Source organism: Rhamphochromis sp. 'chilingali' (genome assembly GCF_963969265.1).
Source record: "Rhamphochromis sp. 'chilingali' genome assembly, chromosome: 4".
Taxonomy (NCBI): Eukaryota; Metazoa; Chordata; class Actinopteri; order Cichliformes; family Cichlidae; genus Rhamphochromis; species Rhamphochromis sp. 'chilingali'.
In genome coordinates this window covers 37,607,350-37,626,850 of record NC_137948.1, presented here as the reverse complement: position 1 = coordinate 37,626,850, position 19,501 = coordinate 37,607,350, and the positions used below count along the sequence as shown (strand labels likewise).

General features: G+C 43.1%; 1 protein-coding gene across 7 annotated transcripts in view; it reads left to right on the top strand.

Annotated features, from left to right (window-relative positions):
• cacna1ab (calcium channel, voltage-dependent, P/Q type, alpha 1A subunit, b) overlaps positions 1-19,270 on the top strand; it is a 156,674-nt gene extending 137,404 nt beyond the window's left edge. For 3 of the 7 annotated variants that reach the window (XM_080880847.1, XM_080880848.1, XM_080880846.1), the window contains exons 42-48: positions 593-714; positions 1,960-2,095; positions 3,386-3,499; positions 5,733-5,768; positions 9,610-9,802; positions 12,272-12,510; positions 13,685-19,270. In XM_080880847.1, coding sequence (XP_080736973.1) covers positions 593-714; positions 1,960-2,095; positions 3,386-3,499; positions 5,733-5,768; positions 9,610-9,802; positions 12,272-12,510; positions 13,685-14,413 — 1,569 coding nt within the window. In that variant the 3' untranslated portion in view covers positions 14,414-19,270. The remainder of the gene's footprint in view (positions 1-592; positions 715-1,959; positions 2,096-3,385; positions 3,500-5,732; positions 5,769-9,609; positions 9,803-12,271; positions 12,511-13,684) is intronic. The other 4 variants (XM_080880850.1, XM_080880849.1, XM_080880851.1 and 1 more) reach the window with 3 other exon arrangements.
• Positions 19,271-19,501: the final 231 nt, after the last annotated feature.

Sequence of the window (19,501 nt, the reverse complement as noted above, 5' to 3'; positions counted from 1 at the left end):
ACATGACATGGGCTCTCGCAGTCATGAACCATCAACGCTAAGCCACTCCAGAGAGGACTCTGTTGAAACAGGATCTCCTGAGAGTAAAACGGCTTGACCTTTGACCTGTCTGATGGAAGCAGAAGTTGCTTTTTAATACTGCTGGTTTAGGATCAGATTACTACTTCTCTTGAAATGGCATGTTACTCAAAACAACTTGGCAGATCAGTATATGATTTTTGAGTAAAATGTCTCTATATAGATATACTTTGTGAGTATGAGAACCTGGTCCAAGACCTGAGATTTAAGAGCAATCTTACCTCAAGGTAAAAGCTCCCCTCTGACACAGATCTGAGATCAGTTTTGCTACCCTGAATCTCTACCCAACATATCAGAGTTAACAGTGTCCCTTTAACACTTTCTGGGTAGCAAGCAGACTCCAGATCAAGTAGTCTTTGGGGAAACTTTACCTTGGATACCCACAGCCATGTGCTTGCTGATGGCGCCCCCGTGTGGGTGCATGCTGCGAGTGCATCCTGTGTTTGTGTCCTGTGTCTGCCCCCCTGAGTGTGCCTGATGCAAGCCTGCAGGCCATGTCGTGTATCTCACACAGAACCGAACGCCATTAATGTTTCAGCGCATGGAGCCGCCCTCTGAGGGAGGCGGCACGGACGGCCAGGGAGGCCAGGGCCAGAACGGCCTCTCCAGCACGCAGCTAGACAACATCAACAGCATGTGAGTAGAAAACGGGGGAAGCCCATACACACTGCAATGAGGCGCTTCAGACAGAAACGTCCAGTACAAATACATTAAGCATACAGTCGCATCCACACTGTAGATCAATTCAAAAAATCTGTTTGTTTGTTTTTTATTTTCCCCCCTTTTGTGCCAGTTCCATTCCAGCTAATGCCTTTAACACTGATTGTGAGCTATAGTGAGCTGAAAGGAAAGGTTTGAAAGTAAAAACAAGCAAAATGTGCTTCTTCTTTTTTTTTTTTGACCAGACCTTTTATGCCTTATTACAGTTTTTGTACATTTTTCACTATAATATTTTAGGAGCCATATTTAGAATATAAGGCATCATGTGACTTCTTGAAGGTTATCAAAACTCTTATTTAGTTTGGTCTCCTTATTTAAACTTTGAAAGATATTGATTATAAAACATGCCACAGTTAGGATGCTTCAAAGTTTGCTGGAATTCTGATAACTTTATCATTATTCTCTTATTAAAGACTTATTAAAGTCTTTGCAGAGAAAGATGGTGCCACTAGCTCGCACCAGCTCATCCACAGCACCTCAGCTGAATCTCATGCTTCTCTTTTTTTAAATCATATCATCACATCAAACAAAATAATATACTGATGTTTTACTGTGATTGAGAAGTTTGAGGTAAAGAAACCCTAATCCTTAAAACAAACCTCTGACAAATATACACTGTGATCTCTGTAACATAGTTATTTTTCAGTTAATTATGATATTAGTTTTTCCTCAAGTGTAGATTAAAATGTAATTTTGTTTTCATTTTCATTTCCAAACCTTGGATTTTAAATGTAGTGTAAACATAAATCAGATCAGATACAGAAAAAGTACAAGCGCTGTTTATCAAGACATGAGTATAAGGTCTTGTTGCCAGGTCTCTCTTGGAAATGAGATTTTTAATCTCAATGAGATTTTTTACCTGGATAAATAAAGGATTAATAAATAAGCAACAATATGATAATTATAGTATCTGTAATCATGTTACCATGCTAAGATTAAAATTAAGCTTGAAGTACAGCTCCTGTTTAGACGGACTCTATAAATCAGTAAACAGGTCAATAGTAGCCGACATATTGATCCCACTCTAAATTAATTCCTTGGTCTTCTGCAAATTCGGTGTTGTTGCATTAAGGATTACTGAAAAATTACAGTATCCCTAGCATTCCAATAATATTCATATTTATGTTTGTGTGTGTGTGTGTGTGTGTGTGTGGGTGCCAGACCTCCTGAGGGTGGCATGACTGAGAGCCAGTCATGGGTGACGGCCAAAGCCCAGGAAATGTTCCAAAAGACGGGTAACTGGAGCCCGGACAGACCCTACCCCGACGACCTCCACGACAACCGTCACAACCCCCAGGTATAATGACACCGAACATGCATGTTGTCACCGTGGTAACATCAGTCTAAACCCAACCAGTCCCTGCTTCCACACTGGTCTAGTAATATCTGTGGACATAATAGAGAAGGGAAGAAACTGCAATCCCAACTCAACAACCTACTTCTGCAGGGTTTTTCAGTTTGTGTAGCTACTCAGTGACCCTACTTGCTATTACGTTTTTCTAAAGCATCTAACATGTAAAACTTCCTGCTAAATAAATACAGTTCAAAACATTTCAGAGGGTTTTTCTCCACTTCAGTGTCCGCTGCTAATTCAAAGCTGAAACGATCTTATATTAACCTGTAAAAATGTTCAGAGCTCTACATTGTAAAGTGAAAAGCGCAGCTTTCTAAAGAGAGCAGTTAAAGACAGGTAAGGTGTGTCATTAACCTCCTGGTTTCCTTTGCTCCTTGGCGAGCATTTTATTTAGAAATGTCTTTTTGTAATTATCTAAGCACACAAGTGGATGGATAGGCATCTAAGCCATGGAAGACACCTTTACAGACCTGGACTTTTGCACTTAATCAGCTCCTTCATTCCTGCCGTTTCGATGTTGCTGCTGTTACTCCGCAGGCACAACAGCAGTCTTTTTCTTTTTCCAGATGTGCCCACTTTTCTCCTTTCATTCTCTTTCTCCATCTTCCTCCCCCTAGTCCATGTTCCCCCGGCCTTATTCTCTCAGTCTGACCATCTTCCTCTCCCTTGAGTTTTCCTGTTTCCTCTCCAACCTCCTCTCGAGTCAGTGGCTTAAAGTTTACAGATGTGTTTTGTGACCTACACCTTTTCCTCCCCACTATTCCTTTACTTCCGCTTGTCTGTTGGGGTGCTCCTACTCCCCAGTGCCTCGTCTCCCTTCTGAATCCCATGACGGCTGCACAAAGACGAAATGTGAATTACAAGTTGTGTAAGTTGGCTGTTGAGCTCTTGAGAGGCTCCAGTTTTCAGAGGGTTGGCAGCTTGATATTAAAATAGTTTTCCAGTGGTTCCAAAGAAGTATTTCCTTGTTGGATTTTGGATCTAAATATATTATGGTTATGTGGTTTTATAGTTTATAAGCTGACCTAATCCATCCCCACACTAAATTTATGCAGCTTGTTGCATAAATTGTCCTATTATTCGTCCTGCAATTGAAAAAAAAGAAAACTAATATCATATGAATAATCCTATCCTTGTAACTCATTAACATCATGTCATGCCCCTCGCTCGATTGGTCAGTGAGTCTCCCCCTCAGCAGACAGTGGTCACGCCCCCTCTCATTGTGTTTTACAGACGGTAGAGATGAGGGAGATGGGGCGGGACGGGTACTCCGACACTGAGCCCTATCACCCAATGGATGGGCATGGGCGGACCCTCTCCATGCCCCGCCTCTCGGCAGACAACCAAGTGAGCACCTTCATCTCACCATCACTCACTGTCATCCTCACTCTCTCACATTATGCCTGACAGCTGAAGTGAATTGGAAAAGCTTCTCTCTGCATCCTAAAACAAATAAAAAGGAACGAGTCTGACATCATCTAAAACCTTCTCGTTCGAATAATAATTTTTCATATTTCTTAAAGCATTTCAGGTAACTCTGGGTCTCTGAATGAGACGTGCCACTTAGGATGCAATGTCAGGACAGGAGACTGCTGTAAATTCACTTCCCTCTGTCTCGTTTCCCTTCCCTCCTCTTTTTCCACCCATCCTCTAACCAGCACTGCCTCCCTTTCACCCTTCACTCCTCCAGCAGCTGACCCATCACTGCTCATCTCCAAGCTCCATCTCTGAGCAGCACTGCAGAATGTAAAACTGGGTCTGAAGGCTGGATCAGTGTCCTAGATATGTATATTAATATACATCTAGAAGACCTGTGTGTAGAGAATATTTAACCCCTCCCCTGTCACTGCTCCCCGCTCCATTTCCATTGAATCCTTGGTGTGTCTGTCCCGTGTGAACTGTGGCCAGAGTCACTCTTCAGCTGCGAAATAAATAAAACTCAGCGTCTGCAACACTTAAAGGGAAACAAAGCACACGGTTGTTGACGTGAAAGTTACACATAAAGTGGGTCATCCGTTCATTATACTGGGCCATGACTGACAGGATGAAGAGCATGATCTCAGCTACCCACGCTGTCACTGAAGTGAAGCTGTGGCGTGTATGATGATGGGTGCACGCATGTAAGGCATGCCTTTTTTTAACTGACAAAACTTTGACAAAAATAAAAAAGATTCGATACATCTGCAGATCAGGTTTGTGTATCCTCACTTAACTGTGGCACACAAATCCATTCCAACAGAGAGCTTTTCCAGCACTCCACAGTCGGAGGTGTGTTAGCTAAACCTGTCACGCCAAGGCAGGTGTTGCAATAGTTCAGTAAGGATCTAATTAAATAACGCAATAAATCTGCTTTTTACTTTAAAGAAGGATTATTGAAACTCAGTTAATCAAACATTTCAGCACATGTCACATACAGCACTTGTGGACCTACGTACTTACTTTGAAGCCTCTGGCTGCAGTTACACACACACCAACACATTCATGTCCACAGCATTTCACTGCATCACGTCATGTTGCTCTCACTTTGGTATGTTGGTTCCTTCATAAGGCTTTTCTGTCCGAGCAGTTGGAGTAAACAGCAGGATTGTGTACATAATAAAAAATCAGCTTATACCTTTTTACTTACGTTTTTGTGGAAGCACTTATTAAATGTAACGTTACAATAAAGCTAACGGTTATCACCTTACCCTCACATTGTTGTACAGTTATCCAATGGCTGTGATTTATTGTACTGTATTGTCTTAGATGCTTTTCATATTTAGTATCTGCGCACCAGTATGCACTCATTAAAGCAAACACTGCCTGACCCAGGTCTGTTACCTATACATTTGAACATTGCTAAGTCTTCAACTCTGAAAAATAGAGTTGAGGTTTAGTGTAGTTTAATATGACGCTGCTTTGAAACGAAAAATGTCTCTATAATCGTAAAGTATCCAGAAACTACGGAAAGCTAGCTCGTTCTGTAGAAAATATCCTGTGCGTGTATCTGTGAGTGTGTATCTGTGTTTAAGCGTGTGTGTTGTGTAAACAGTATACATGTGCGTCTGTACACTGTTACTTACTGTATTCTAACACTGCTCTGCCTTCCAGAGTGCTCGTGCTATTTCGGTAAGTGTGTGTGTGTGTTTGTGTGTGTGTGTGGGGGGGGGGGGGGCGCGGGATGTCCTCTGTCTCCTCTTGCTCGCCCGCAGATCTCTTGGCTCTGATGTGTGCTGCGCGCTAGACATCCTGAAATTAACTGAACTCTCTCTTTCTCTCTTTCTCCTGTCTCTGCACCCCAACTCCTCCTTCATTTCTTCCTTTATATCATTTTATTGTATTTCATTTTTCATCCTCCTGTGTTTTTGTCCGACATCCTCATCTGTCCTCTTCAAAAAACAAATCCTCTCTTTCTCTCCTCCACAAATCACTGTCTTATCCTGTTATCGATTTCTCTCTCTCTCCATCCTTTTTTCTCCTCGGGTCCTGGTGGCTATGCTACGTCGGGCCTGTGCTCTGTGTGCGTGTGTGTGTGTACGCGCGTGTGCGTGCTACACTGCTCTGCTATACGTTATCATCTCTGTGTTCGCCTGCTCTGCAGCGGAGGAGACACAGGCCTCGCGGAAATAACCTCAGTGTATGTACCTCTTGCTCTATCTCCATCTGCCCTCTCCCCCGCTCGTTTCCTCTGTCTCTCTCTGACAGTCTGTCTTTCCAAACTGGATCTGCAGCAGATTGTAGTTTTGCTGGTCATTTCGCCCCACATCAGGTGCCATATGGGTGGAGCTGAACAGCAGTGAAACAGTTCGACTCGCCATTCGGTGTCAAAGAAACTGCCCCTGCCCTGGTATTCAGGGCAGTTTGCATTTCCAAATCCTTTCCATTTTAGCAAAATTTTCAGCACTCTGTGTGGCCGACATTTGTTCTTCAACAGCCATTCAGAGTGTTCACGGGCCATGATTGAGTTTTCAATCAAACACTGAGATGGAACCAAGTGGGTCAGTCGGTTGAATGGAAATTCAAAACCTCTTCTGCTCATTCACCAAATATTCCAGTGTTTCCAGAGTGGCTGCACACTCAAGTGTTCTGAGCAAAGGGTATTCATCTCTTGGACAGAAACTCAGCGATTTTCCCAAATTTCAGATAAATCAAACGTCTATCTAGTTTTCAAAAGCCACCATTTTAAGTGCTGTGCCACACTTTTGTGTTCATGTCTGTAGACACAATATGAAAGTCAGCATCAAGCAGGAATTTTATGCCTTTTTAAAAGAAATCTCTGTGTTGTCTGCATATAGTCTTTTGTGGTAATGGGTTGTGTTCTCCTTCATTGATGCACCTTTAGAAAAAGTCAACCTCTATTACATTAATGCAGTGAACCCCACCCATCTGGCACTCGAGCCTCTTTGGTTCAGCTTTGACCTAATTGTCACTGTTCAGATCTACTTTGATCAGGCCTTCTCCTCTGTCTTCCTCTTCTGTCGGCTTTTCTTTGAGCTATCTGAGTCTCTCTTTTTCTTCTTCCTTTTTCTCTCTCGAGTTTGCTCATGTTGAGCTCGCTCTGCGCTCCATTGTTTTCACTCCCTGTGAGAGTTTCACAGGAGTTCAGCTCGTACGCAGCGTCTGTGTGTGCTCGTCTGTGTGTGTCTATTACCTGTGCATTTGAATCCTTTGCATCACTGCAGACCGGGTCAACAGTGTATGATGAAAAGCATGGACTGCCCTGATATGTGACTGTTGGCCAGTACCGGGGATAGGCAGGGTGCCAGCATGTCATTACTCATGCATGACGTGGCAAAGTCTCACTGTGGATGCGAGAGAAAGTGGTGTGCCAATGAGGCAAGGTGTTGCTTTAGTCAAAGCCTGATGTTCAGTAGCATAAAAGGTGGCATGAAAGGCAGAGTGTGATGCTCATGATGTAGCTGCGTTGTGTTCAGCACCTTACATTAAGTTGCTTTCAATTCAAAATTAACAGTATAACTAGGGATGAAACAAAAATGAAAAACTGAAAGAAACCTGCCTGATGAGGCGTTAATGGACTAGTTTACTGAGAGCTTGGATGTCTACAAGAATGTGAGTCAACTGCTCTCAAAAGGTATACAATAAGACCACAAAAGAGACTGATAAACTAACTAAAAACCAGGGAAGACTAGTCAAATCTGGAAAGTCGGATCGGTAGTGACTAAATATTGTTATTCTAGCCAAAAAAGTACCATCTCACAAAAACACACTCCAGTGCTGATTGTTCTCAGTCAGAATTTTCAGAACATTCCCTAAAACTCTGCTTTGACAGTCTGACTCTTGGGACATATTCTTGGGGAACAACCTTTTAAATTAAAAGAAAAAAGACAGATATACTCCTGATCATGCTCCTCACCTAATGTGCCGTCTTCAGATTTGGACACAGCTGGACTCTTCCACTCAAAAGTTCTGTTTGGTCTCTAGATTATAGCCAGAAATCTTGCTCTCACAAAGGGTGGAGCTCCTCTACGTCGAGGGTGGGTCAGTTTGACACAGAGTTTGATCCTCTCTGTGAAACTTGAAGATCCATGTTGAAAACAATGAAAGTGGCAGCAGGTAAAGTTTCTGCGATTTATGGGTGTAACAATGCAACTTTTTGATATTAGCTTTGGCCTTTGTAGTGTCCAAATAATGGGGGAAAAGAATATAACTTTGTAAATATCTAGTGGTTTTTAATGATATTTATTTATTCTTCAATAAAACATTACTTTACAAAATGCTGTTTTGTCAAACTCATCAATTTAAAATGGAGAAATGAGGCTTTTTGTCAAAATAAACTATTCGAAGTCCGACACAAGTTTTTCTCTCTGTGTGTGTGTGTGTGTGTGTGTGTGTGTGTGTGTGTGTGTGTGTGTGTGTGTGGGTGGATTAAGGGTGTACACATTTCTGTACTGCCAGCTACTCAGAGAACATGCATGGCTTGTGTACAGACTGCTGTAAGTGGTGACATTCGTCTCAGGGCGGAGAATCCTCCTGTGTTTGTCTTTGTCTGGCCTGCTGCTTGCAGACTGACCTGCTTTATCATCGAGTTAATGTGAGGCTTTGTGGGGGTTCACAGTGTGGGCAGGGTCTTTTTCCTGATCAGAGAAGCCTGACAATGAACCCAGCAGGAAAATCATGTAGAACTGGTCCCAGTATATATGTTGTAGGTCACATTTCAGCTGTGAGTAGATGAGATGAGTAGATGAGCCTTCATGGTGAGCAGGAAGTAAATCACATCACCAGCTCACTTTTGATATTTGTTTATTATTTTGTTTATTCAAACAGACAGTGGACAGTGAAACATTTTGTCTCGTAGTTTTTTTAGTGTAGGATTTTCCTGTTGAGTTCTTGAAGAGCTTTTGCTCTGGCTCAGAGCGCCTAGAATGATGGATTGTCTTATCCGCAGAGTGTCCATATTTGATTTATATTCGATCATACTTAGAAAGAAAGTATGCATGTAGTGAGAAACAAGATCAGTCTTTGAATAAGATGTAACCCTTGCTGCTCTATTGTCAGATTGGCGTAATGTTTTCTTCCCACACCATCTTTGCATCATTCTCATTAATGATGAGGACTAAGGCTCTCCTTACCATGTGTTTCATACCTCTGGCATGACATTTATGTCATCCAGCTAATTATAATATGCCAGTTTGAAAAGCAAAAGTTACATAAAATCTGTTCTTTTTCATGGCTATAAATATATACACATTTTTTAAGAAATGCCAAGTAATGTGGAATTTTCAGTTTTGCATTTTGTGTTTTTAATTATAAATCAAACCATAAAAAGACTGTCTGGTATCTCAACCCGAGTTTCATGTAAATGAAATATGGCTGCTGTGGGGAAAAGCAATATAGCTCCTCTGTGCATGTGAGGCATGGTTTCTAAAGCTCAACCTCATGCTTGTTCTCTGTCGCGCTACCCTTTTCTCCTCTCCCTGTGAGTTCCCTGTTTATATCTGTGCGTTTCATATCACCATATTTTGGTGAAGAGGCATGGTGTCACATGTTGTTTCATACTTAGACTTAATACTAAGGGATTTCAGGTCCTTTCCTTCAAGTTACATGAATGCTAATGCCGTTAGCTGGGGTCAGATTAGGCTATTCAGAAATCATATTTAGATCTGTATAGGTCACCACACACTACAGCACACAAGCCAAATATTCATATTATCAAATCAAACTGCACCTTCTGAAATCCTGAATTGCCGTCTTGTTCTGAACCACCACGCATCTAAATCAAGAGTTGGCATTGGATCATAAAGCACTTATACGCCCAATACCATAATGTTATATACTCAGCAAAAGTCACTGAAGTGACTGGTGTCCTTCTCAGACATGAGGACGGACTCCACTCCAGCAGTCCAAGGCCTTAAATCTCACTTCTTTTTATCTTTCTCTCCCCTACCTTATGATTTCTCTATCTGCCTCTATCTCCCTCTTCTGTATTTTCTTCTACTCTGCCTCCTTTGTCCTCGCAGACCATTACTGACACAAGTCCGATGCGTCGCTCCACGTCCAGCCTAGTTCATGGGCGTACAGGCAGGGGCGTGAGGCTGGACGACTACTCGCTGGAGAGGGTGGTGTCTGAGGAGGGGAGACATGGAGGACGCAGGGACAGAAGCCACCGCACCTCGCAGCGCTCCCTGACCAGATACACCGACGCGGACACGGGTGAGTAACTCAGAATGGTTATTTCCTTTGAAATCAGACCAACATCTGCACCAGTGTTCAGTTCACCAAAGAAAGATGAGCCATAAATCTCAGTGTGAGAGCAGTGCATCGTCTGCGTACAGATGGTGTGGCTAAGCTGACTGGTGTTTTGATTGCTGTGGTCAGACTGTCATGTTTAACACCATGAGAAGATCCCTAAAACTGTAACTTTCCATATTTGAGGGCTAGTGTTAAAATTAAATAATGTAAATTGGTTGTACAATTGGCATCACGGACAATCACAAATATAGGGCAAGTTTGTTGTGGCTGTTCATGAGCATTTGACTTATTTGTTGATTTAACTTTGCTTTTATATGAAAAATAAACTGTGGCTTGGAAATAAGTAGACAAAATCATAAGACTTCACAGTTAATTTGGAAAATATGTTATTGTCATTTCATTCAAGCACAGGTTGTGCTTTGGAAGAAAGGAGTTTTCTCATGTCACCAAGTCTCTTTACACAAGGAGAAACTTAAGTCTTGCTAACAGGCTACCATTTGTATTAGTATGTGGCATTTTATGCTAAGCTATACTACATCATAGATGGTTTAGCTGAAAAATAGAAAATTCTACCTCGCATGCTAAACTTTAGCATGTTAGCCATGTTAGCATAAGAAACGTTTGTTTGACCAGTAGACTGAATAAAAAAAAATACCCATTGGTTTGTGATTTGTGACACTATGAGAAATCAATTATTATTTAAGGCTGTCATTGATGTAACAATATTTGTTAGTAACATTAGCTTGGTTAGCAAGATGTATTCAGAGACTAGGTGCTTATTAATGTTGAAATACAAATAATGTATTAGAATATCTACTCAAAAAAATTGTAACATAGACTTCTTGTAATATATATGCTAGTACACATAACCACAACTGCAAAATAAGTGAGTTAAAAATGCTACAAAAGACACATAAGCAGTCAAAGCTCAGTTCAGCTAAGCTAGCTGCCTATCACTTAGAAGAATACTTTAGGACTCACGGCAACCTTAACATAGTTGTGGTCAAGGGGAAGTAGCTATAGAAATCAAAAGTGGGGTTTTTTTGTACCAGGCTATAAACATGCTTCTTCCTTCTCTAAAGTTAAGGACTGGAAGGTCATAGGAATTGATTTAGATTCAAATGGATATTTTAAAATTAAACATTAGCCTCAAGTTCGATGTTGTCTTCATCTAACTTATCACGTTTTTAAGGACCAAAACATGTCCAAAAATTTATTGCAACTGTGTGCAATGGATTTGTAATCTTGCTGCCTTTGACTTCAACAAGGGTGACCATGTCTGCAACTACCTGCCATCTTCAAATTAATATTTTTGCATCAGAAAGCTGTTGCCTTCTACATGCACAGAAATTCACATTAACTGCTTACATTCAGAGCCAAACCTCATAGATTTGAAGCAGAAATTCAGAAATTCTTCCACAAATAGTGACCTAGTTGCTAGGTCCATTATTGGGCAATGGTTTAATTGCAAATTGACTCAGCAACCTTGCTTTTATAAAGGAATAGAACCGAAATACAATCAGCTGAGTCTCCTATTGCAAAGATCATGTGACAGATGTGTTTTGCACATAATTGCGATCCGTTAACACTGCATTTATGCATTAGATGGTAATGGTTTACAAACCTTCACCAATCAGTGGTTCTAGTTAGTCCTAGAAGGACCATAATTGTTTGGAGACAGGTTGTCTCCCACCATGCAACCTGTATAATCACCTCGTGATCGAAAGTGGTCACTGAGCGATTCAGAGTAAAGCCCAATGAACCTCTGGGTGACCAGATGGTGACTGCAACTACTTGCAATTGCTTTCTGACAAAATAGTACCTTGATAGTACCTTTTAAGATCACAACATATGGACATTTAGAAACTTCTACATATAGTACTGCGTGCAGTGTTGTTTGCAGCCAGGTCAAGAGTAATTCAGCAGCAGTTACTCCATTTACCTAAGTCAACATACATTTACAGATCATCATATTCACAAATATTAGTGCAATTCAAATCTTGGCACAGAGAAGTCCTTAAAAAGAACATTGCACAAAGCAGACAGCCCACTTCATCATTAATTGCGAGTCCAAATTGCATGCTTCAGCTGTAAAACTAATGCAACAACGCTGACAGAGTTAACCTCTAAAACCCTTTTATAATTGAAGAGCTCTCTAATCTAATGGAGAATCCTCTGCTCTGCCACATCGATTCTGGAGTGGAGATGTTCTGCATTTGACTGCACAACTGGAGTAGATTTTCTTCTTGCATGTTTTTGCAGTTTTAAGAACTTTAGCTTTACAGTAAACATGGAAAGTTTATTGTGTTAATCAAGTGGATAAAGACTTCTTGAGAATTAAGAATATCTTTGAGTAGAATTTTTGTTAATATGTTCTCAAGGATAATAAAATTATTGGTTTAAATGTAAACTGAGACGTCTCTTTGCCAGGCCTGGGCACAGACCTCAGCACCACCACACAGTCAGGTGATCTGCCGCCCAAGGAGCGCGAGCGGGACCGTGGCCGGACCAAGGACCGTCGTCACCACCATCACCATCACCATCATCACGGCTCCATGGACAAGGAGCGGTACGGCCACGACCGCCACGACTACTCCCACAGGCATCCCCACGACCGTCACTGGTCCCGGTCACCCAGCGAGGGGCCTGACGGACGAGGTCACAGACAGGTGGGCTCCAAAAGCAAAGATTATTGTCAAGGTTCAGCTGTTTAATTTCTTTATAGAATGTCTCATCGGGAGCATTTTGGATTGTTTGAGATTTTCTCTATTTCTGCATAAGCACGAGACACTTTCTCTTGAGCTTCAGTTCACAGACAGATGACTTGATCTGTTGATTTTTATTTTGGTGGCATTAATAGGACATCAGAAAAGGCCTACTACATGATCCTGTCAGCACCCGGTTTCACAGATAGGATAAGGTCCTTATGCTGGAATGCAGTAATGTCGGGATGGCTTTTTACTGCTTAAAAGTTACCCAGTCTTCTTTTGTGAGCTCCCAGCCGATCCCTTTGGCCGACCACTCCTGGGGAGGATAATAGTGGTCCTGAAATTCATTCTTTAAAGACAGTGTGTCTAACTGTGGGTTGATGAAATCCAATATCTTCAGAAATAGTTCTGTAACATTTCCAGCCTAATGAACATCAACAACTCACCCTCTTTTGCCCTGAACGATGTACTTCTGCAAATACTTTGAGATGATCAGTTTAAAAAAATAATTACTGGCTAACAGGTTCAGGTACTATTTATTGACAGCCAAGTAACATTGGGAAGAGTCAAAGTAGAATACTTCACATTTGCAGGATCTGCTTTTAGGGCTGATATTAAAAACAAAAAGTTTTAATTTCATTTTTGCAGAAATATAGAAAAGAGTACACAAAGTCTCAAGCACCAGTGTAAACATGCAATTATAGTATGGTATGACCTGTTTTTGTCTTAGATCTATATTTTGATGTACTTGGATCTTCTTATTATGATTTGAGGACAGTAGTTAATCATTTCACATATATTGTGACCCTTAATCTCCAGTAAGAGTTCACAAAAGGTTATTTCCACACTTCTATTTATGGATATCAATCTCTCTTTTTTCTGTTATGCTTTTTTTTCTTTGTCACCATTTCTCTGTCCATTTTTCTTCAATGTGACATGTGGCTTCTTGATGTCAATTTTTTGCTTCATCACTATGTTTTTGGATGATTTTTAATGGTGTCTATGTATCCATCTTTCTATCCATCTATCTCTCTTTCTTTCTGTCTATCTATCTCACCTCCGTTCTGCTCTATTCTGGTCTCTGTTGTTATTGTTGTGGTGCGTTTTGATTTTCCTTGTTTACATTTTGCTGTAGGGCAGTAGTTCGGTGAGCGGCAGCCCGGTTCCCTCTACCTCGGGGACCAGCACTCCAAGGAGAGGCCGCCGCCAGTTGCCTCAGACCCCTGCAGTCCCACGCCCACATGTCACCTACTCCCCCGCGGTCCGCAAGCCTGGCTATGGCCCCCCAGGGCCAGGTCGCCTGCGTTCACCCTCTCCACGACACTTCTCCCCTCCAGACCATGACAGAGGCTACCACCACCGACCCCCGTCACGCCACGCCTCTCCCCACCACGGGGGCTCTTCATCCCGGCATGGTTCGCCACGCTCCCCTAGGCACCAGTCCCCACGCTCGCCCCTCCACGGCTCACCCAGGTCGCCTCACCGAAGCCGCTGGAGCGGGCCTCCACCCGGGGACAGCCTGGAGTGTGACGGGCCCTTCTACGAGAGAGATTATGAGTATGAGCGTCACCACGAGCCTCCCGCCTACGAGCAGAGCCTCTCCCACGGCAACCCTCACCCACATGGAGGAAATCCTCACCCACACCCACGTTCACCTAGGACTGCCCGCCACGGGCCTCCTCCACCCCCTCAACCGCATCCACGCAGGGTACCCAATGGTTACCGCTCATCTTCACCTTCCCCACACCGACGGGGAACACCAGGGGTGCCACCCCACCCACACCACCGGCCTGCCCATGCCAGAGGGCCCCGCAAGGGCCTGCATGAACCTTATAGTGAGACGGATGAGGATGACTGGTGCTAGCAACCATAAAGAGCTTGGGATATGGCAGGAGAGGAGAAGAAGAACAGCAGTCTCCAGTGCTCTGGCCTTGGATATGTAGACTAAAAGAAAAAACAAACAAAAACAAAAAACTAAACAGAGTGGTGGGAGGGGTTGGATACCCTCAAAACCCTCTACCTTCAGCTCTCAGACTATGAACGAGTGGAAGGGGTGGAGGGGAGGGGGGGGGCAGCAGAAAAGCCTTTTACACATTTTGTGTAATACTCAAATGAGTGGCAGAGCAGCATATGGGTAAAAAAGAAAAAAGGACCGCCAAGGCCTGGACACAGTTTACCTCTGCTTCTTTCAATCTCAGAACTACACTTCCCAGAATCAGCCTTGATCATCAAGACCTGGCTGCAGGAGGAAAAGAGAGGTGTGGGAGTGCAAGCAAGGGAGGAGCACGAGGTTATTCAAGTGCGATGTTATGAGGCCTAAAAGCACTTCTCTCAGACTGATGCCTGATTGCTTAGATTTGCTAGACGTGTGCTATTTGTCTCTGGCCAGACTGCTACTGTAAAAGCCTGAAAATGAGCTGGAACACAGAGTCCGCCGCTTAGACTCTGCTCCTAGACTGATATGTTTAAAGATACATCAATTAATAAAAAGCCAGGACCCCCCCAACCCTTACATGCCAAGCTATGCCTCCAGAAAATCAAACTTGAACAATGAAGAACACAGTGAAACTTTACATGACAAACACTGAAAAGAAAAAAAAGGGAGAACAACCACTTTATCTAGAACCTTTTTCCTGTCCAACTGACAGAACCAGGAAGCTCCGCCTATACTGCAAAAACCAGCCAATCACAGCGCTGGCTGATATTTGATGAGTTTTATCATCTCTGTTTACTGTTAAGGACTCGCATAGTGCTGATGGAACTGATGTGACATCACTTCCTGTCCAGCAGATGGTGGTGATAGTAGTAGTAGTAGTAGTAATAGTGGTGGCAGGGGGGAGAGCCACAGTGTGGGCTCACTTCCTGTTCACTTGCACTTGTGGGCTGGGCTCAGGTAACTAGAGAAAGGGAGTCGGACACTTTGTCAAGCCCCTTCCCTCTCTGTTACTCAACAGAGGATGACCCGACAGGAAATGACATCACACAGTTGAATAGGGCGGAGGAGAGGAAAGGAGGGATGGGAAAAAAAGACTAATTTCTTCAGTATTTCTTCTGTCGTTTACTTCTTGTTCTTCTTAGGACATTGGAGCTTGGTTCTTCTGTTGCATTCGCTCAGCCTCCTTTGATCTTTTTCAGAGCTCAAAATTTGATGGAAACCTGCATGACTGATTAAATACATATTAGAGTGGAAATCTAACTGGTGTGGGTGGGACCTGGGGGGCTTTGTAGGAAACTTTGCATTTAGGTTTACAAAAGAAGCTCCCTTCTTTCCAGCTCTTTCTTTCTCTCTCAGATCTCAGCAGAAATGTTGTTTTGTGGTTTCTTTGTACCTGAAGCAGGTTTTGACAGTTGGGTATTTTATTTGTCTCCGTTTCTGCCCAAAGCTCTGTTACTGCAACCTGTTAGAAGACAAGGAGCACCTTAAAGTTTCTGTCTGCACTTGAGAAACAAGAGGGAGAAAGGGCATGGAGAAGCGAACCTCTAACACACTTTATTTATTATTGTTAATGATGACACTTTTATGAATAATGATATCAATGTCAATGCAAAATGATGGTGACAATGATGATGATAATGGTGATGATTGGTTGAATTGTTGCTGTAGATTTGTTGTCATGTTATTTGGAGTTATGCTGTGTATGCTATGTTCATCCTGTTTACATCCATTATGTTATTATTCCCCCGTTCAATGATGTTTATCGGGTTCCTGATGCCTTGCTGCAATGTTTCAAGTCAACTGCGGCTTGGGAACTCTTCCTGAGCAGCATTGTGTGCTATAATGCAAATCTTTAAAGACACACTTTTTTCTCTCTGGAATGGTGGATTTGGAGGTCAGATGGACTCTCAGTTATCTGACCTGAAGTGGTTCAAAAGGGGTCAGAACTCTGTCAAGCCAACCCAAAGATCAGTAATTTAGGTTCAGAGTCAGAGGTAGGACAATTTATTGAGAGCCGTGAAAACTTTGTCTTCTCTTCACGCTTAAGAGGTGCTCAGAAAAGGTCATTTTACCGAGTTAAAAGTTCTACTGAGATTGAATTCTCCCACTTGCTGCCAAAAAAAGCTTTTCAATCTGTTGGGCTCTGCAGTTTTGTAGTGAGAACAGCACAGTATTAGTGGTACAGTGTTGGTGTCGGTCAGTATTTTTGCCACCAGGGGGCAGTGATGAACATATTATGTTATTGGCCCTACCTTTCCTGTCTACAGGACAGTCTCTGAGCCACATCCTAGTTTCAAGATCAGGAGTCAAAGCTGATCTTTACCTTATATCTTTGCAAGATATATATGTTAAGTCCTTGTGTTTCGCAGGAAACATGGATGCAGCCCGAGAGACAATATCTGTTTGTCAGTCCGCCCTTCCGCTTGCTTGTCTGCGCCAATGCTGACCATCCACCCCACCCTACAACCCCTTCTCTCAGGTCTGGCTAACCAGAGTCAACTAGTCATCCCAGTTCAGTCACATACGGTTGTAGCAAACCATTCCCTGCCAAAACCAACCTCAGTATCCACCGACCTTCTTTTCCCTAATTTATCCTTCTTTTGCTGTCCATTTGACGTCTGTTCTTTCAGCTTGGTAGAGAGTGATGCTGAAGGTTCAGGACAGAAACACTTAGGACTAATAATATTTCATCCTTATTGTTATGAGGGATAACACTTATTGAATATTCAATAACTCTAGGACAAAATGATAAAGTATAGATAAATATAGTTGATTACCTACAGATAAACCTAGATATGATATCGTAGATGTAGTTATAGACAACAGAGTATAATTAGAGTTTCAGATAAATATTTATTTTGCATACCGATCATGCTCACAAAGAAGTCAAAGAATCGAGCTACTCTTAAAACCTCGCGCTGTTTGCAAAAGCCAGAAAACAAACCCCAGTCCACGTGTTGACTCTATGCAGACCTCATAGGCATCCTCATCATATTACTTCAAAAAGGTGAACCTACGACGCAGTGGTTCTGTAAAACAGGCCGAGGAAACGGGAACATGCAGATCTGAGAAAATGTGAACACTGGCACCGATGTTTTTTTCCCCAGACTTCACATGACATCACACCCCCACAGTTCATGTACCTCTGTAGCTGTCTTTTTCCCTCCCTCCTCCTGATGACGATTCCCTTTTTTCCTCCACAAATTTCTATTCTCTCCAAAAGATGTGTTGCCTCCAGGCCTAGTAGTTGAGCATTGCGTAGGAAAGATGTGGATTGGGGGGGTGGTTGTTTTTTGTTAACTGTTCATTTGCTTGGTGGGCATGAAGGGGCGCATAACACGAAACCCCCTTTCTGTCCTCACCTACAATCAAGAGGTTACGGCAGGTGGGGAATGTTCCCCAAAGCCCCCTACAGAGCCACAGTGCCTTCTGTATCCGAGTCAAATTTGTCATGCCCCATCTTGTCCATCGCTCACCCCCCTCAACCCTTAACCCACTGTAGTAGATGAGATCATCCACACTACGCCTTAAAAGTTGAGTCCCACTGGCGCCCATACTAGCATAGAAATGGGGAGAGTGGTGACTTTAAAACTGGGCCACAGTGAGGAAACGGTCAAAAGGCTAGACTCGAAGCAGGAAAGCCACATCGCATCCAGAGTGGGACGGACGACTTTAAAACTCCCATTCAGACATACAGATTTTTGTAAAAGTTGCCAAAATCCTAAGAGATCCACACAGTTGGAATCAAAGCCTTGAGGTTTTGGCCTCTACAGACTAAAATGACCATCATTTCAGGATCCTGCTAACTGGCTAGCCCTCTTGGCTATGGTGTGGCACCATCTCGTGTCCATCCCGGAGATGTCCTGGGTCCAGTTTCAGGCGGTGTAGTGAGAGTTTCACAGAGGTGCACGGCAGTTTGCTTACTTCTCAGGTCCCTCTAGAGTTAGGTAGCTAGATAGAAAACATAACAAAGAGTCAGCTACACGACAACACGCAGGCGTCAGATTGAGTTATTGTATGGTTTTACCTGGTGTGGTGTCAGAGGTTGGAACGGTAACCCCACCTTTCTGCTTTCACTAGCACATTATACACCGACTCCTCTCCGTCAACAGCCTGCCGACACGCCACACTGTTGACAGGCAGGCATTAAAAAGCCACCTCCATTTTGGCTCCATGACACCACTCGCTTGTCCAGAATTGTAACAGCAGATCCAAAATGGCCGACACACAACACTGCCCTTTTGTGAAAGCATGTTGTGTGTGAGCATTTCCAAAAACAAACACCGTTCTCTTTGACGATAAAAGATCAGTGAGCATTTGATCTTTATTAGTTTTTGTGGGTGTTTCTCTTTGTTTTGCACAGGATTGGGGAGGGAGGGGAGGGTCTGCAAGGTTTTTTGCTCAGTCATCACTTCTCTCCACATCTCCTTCGCATCTTCACCTCTGGCTTCTGTCACCTTTCTAAATGTGTGACTAATCATTTCTGGATTTTCTTCTTCCTTGTGGGATAAAGGAAAACCGAACAGATGCACCAACCCATCCGCTCAGTTGGCTGTGAAATTGTGTCAGCGGGTCAGTCGTGAGGCAACGTTTCGAAAACACAGAAATAAGGGCTCTCTTTAAAAAAAAAAAGAAGAAGAAGAAGAAACAGTACACCGTGGGGTTTAATGTACAGTAGTGCTGCCAAAAGTTGTGCTTATGTAGCTGAAGCCACTCTGTGGTCTCCCCTTTGTACAGCACTAAATGTGTGCATGCGTGTATGTGTGTAAGGGGGGTCAAGAGCAAGGCAGGGGAGGGACGGGTGGGAGGGGCCGAAGGCAATTTCTTAGAGGTTTTGGTGACTCCAGGGGATGGAGGGGGGAGTTTGGGGGAGGGGAGGACAGGGAGCAGCAGCAGCAGAGGTCATAGAGATGTTTTACACAATTTCACAATGGCACTGGACCACTTTTCAGACTCATCCTCAGAAGCCATGTTTTCCACCGTCAACCCATCCACGCTTTGTCCCGCTGTGAGGAA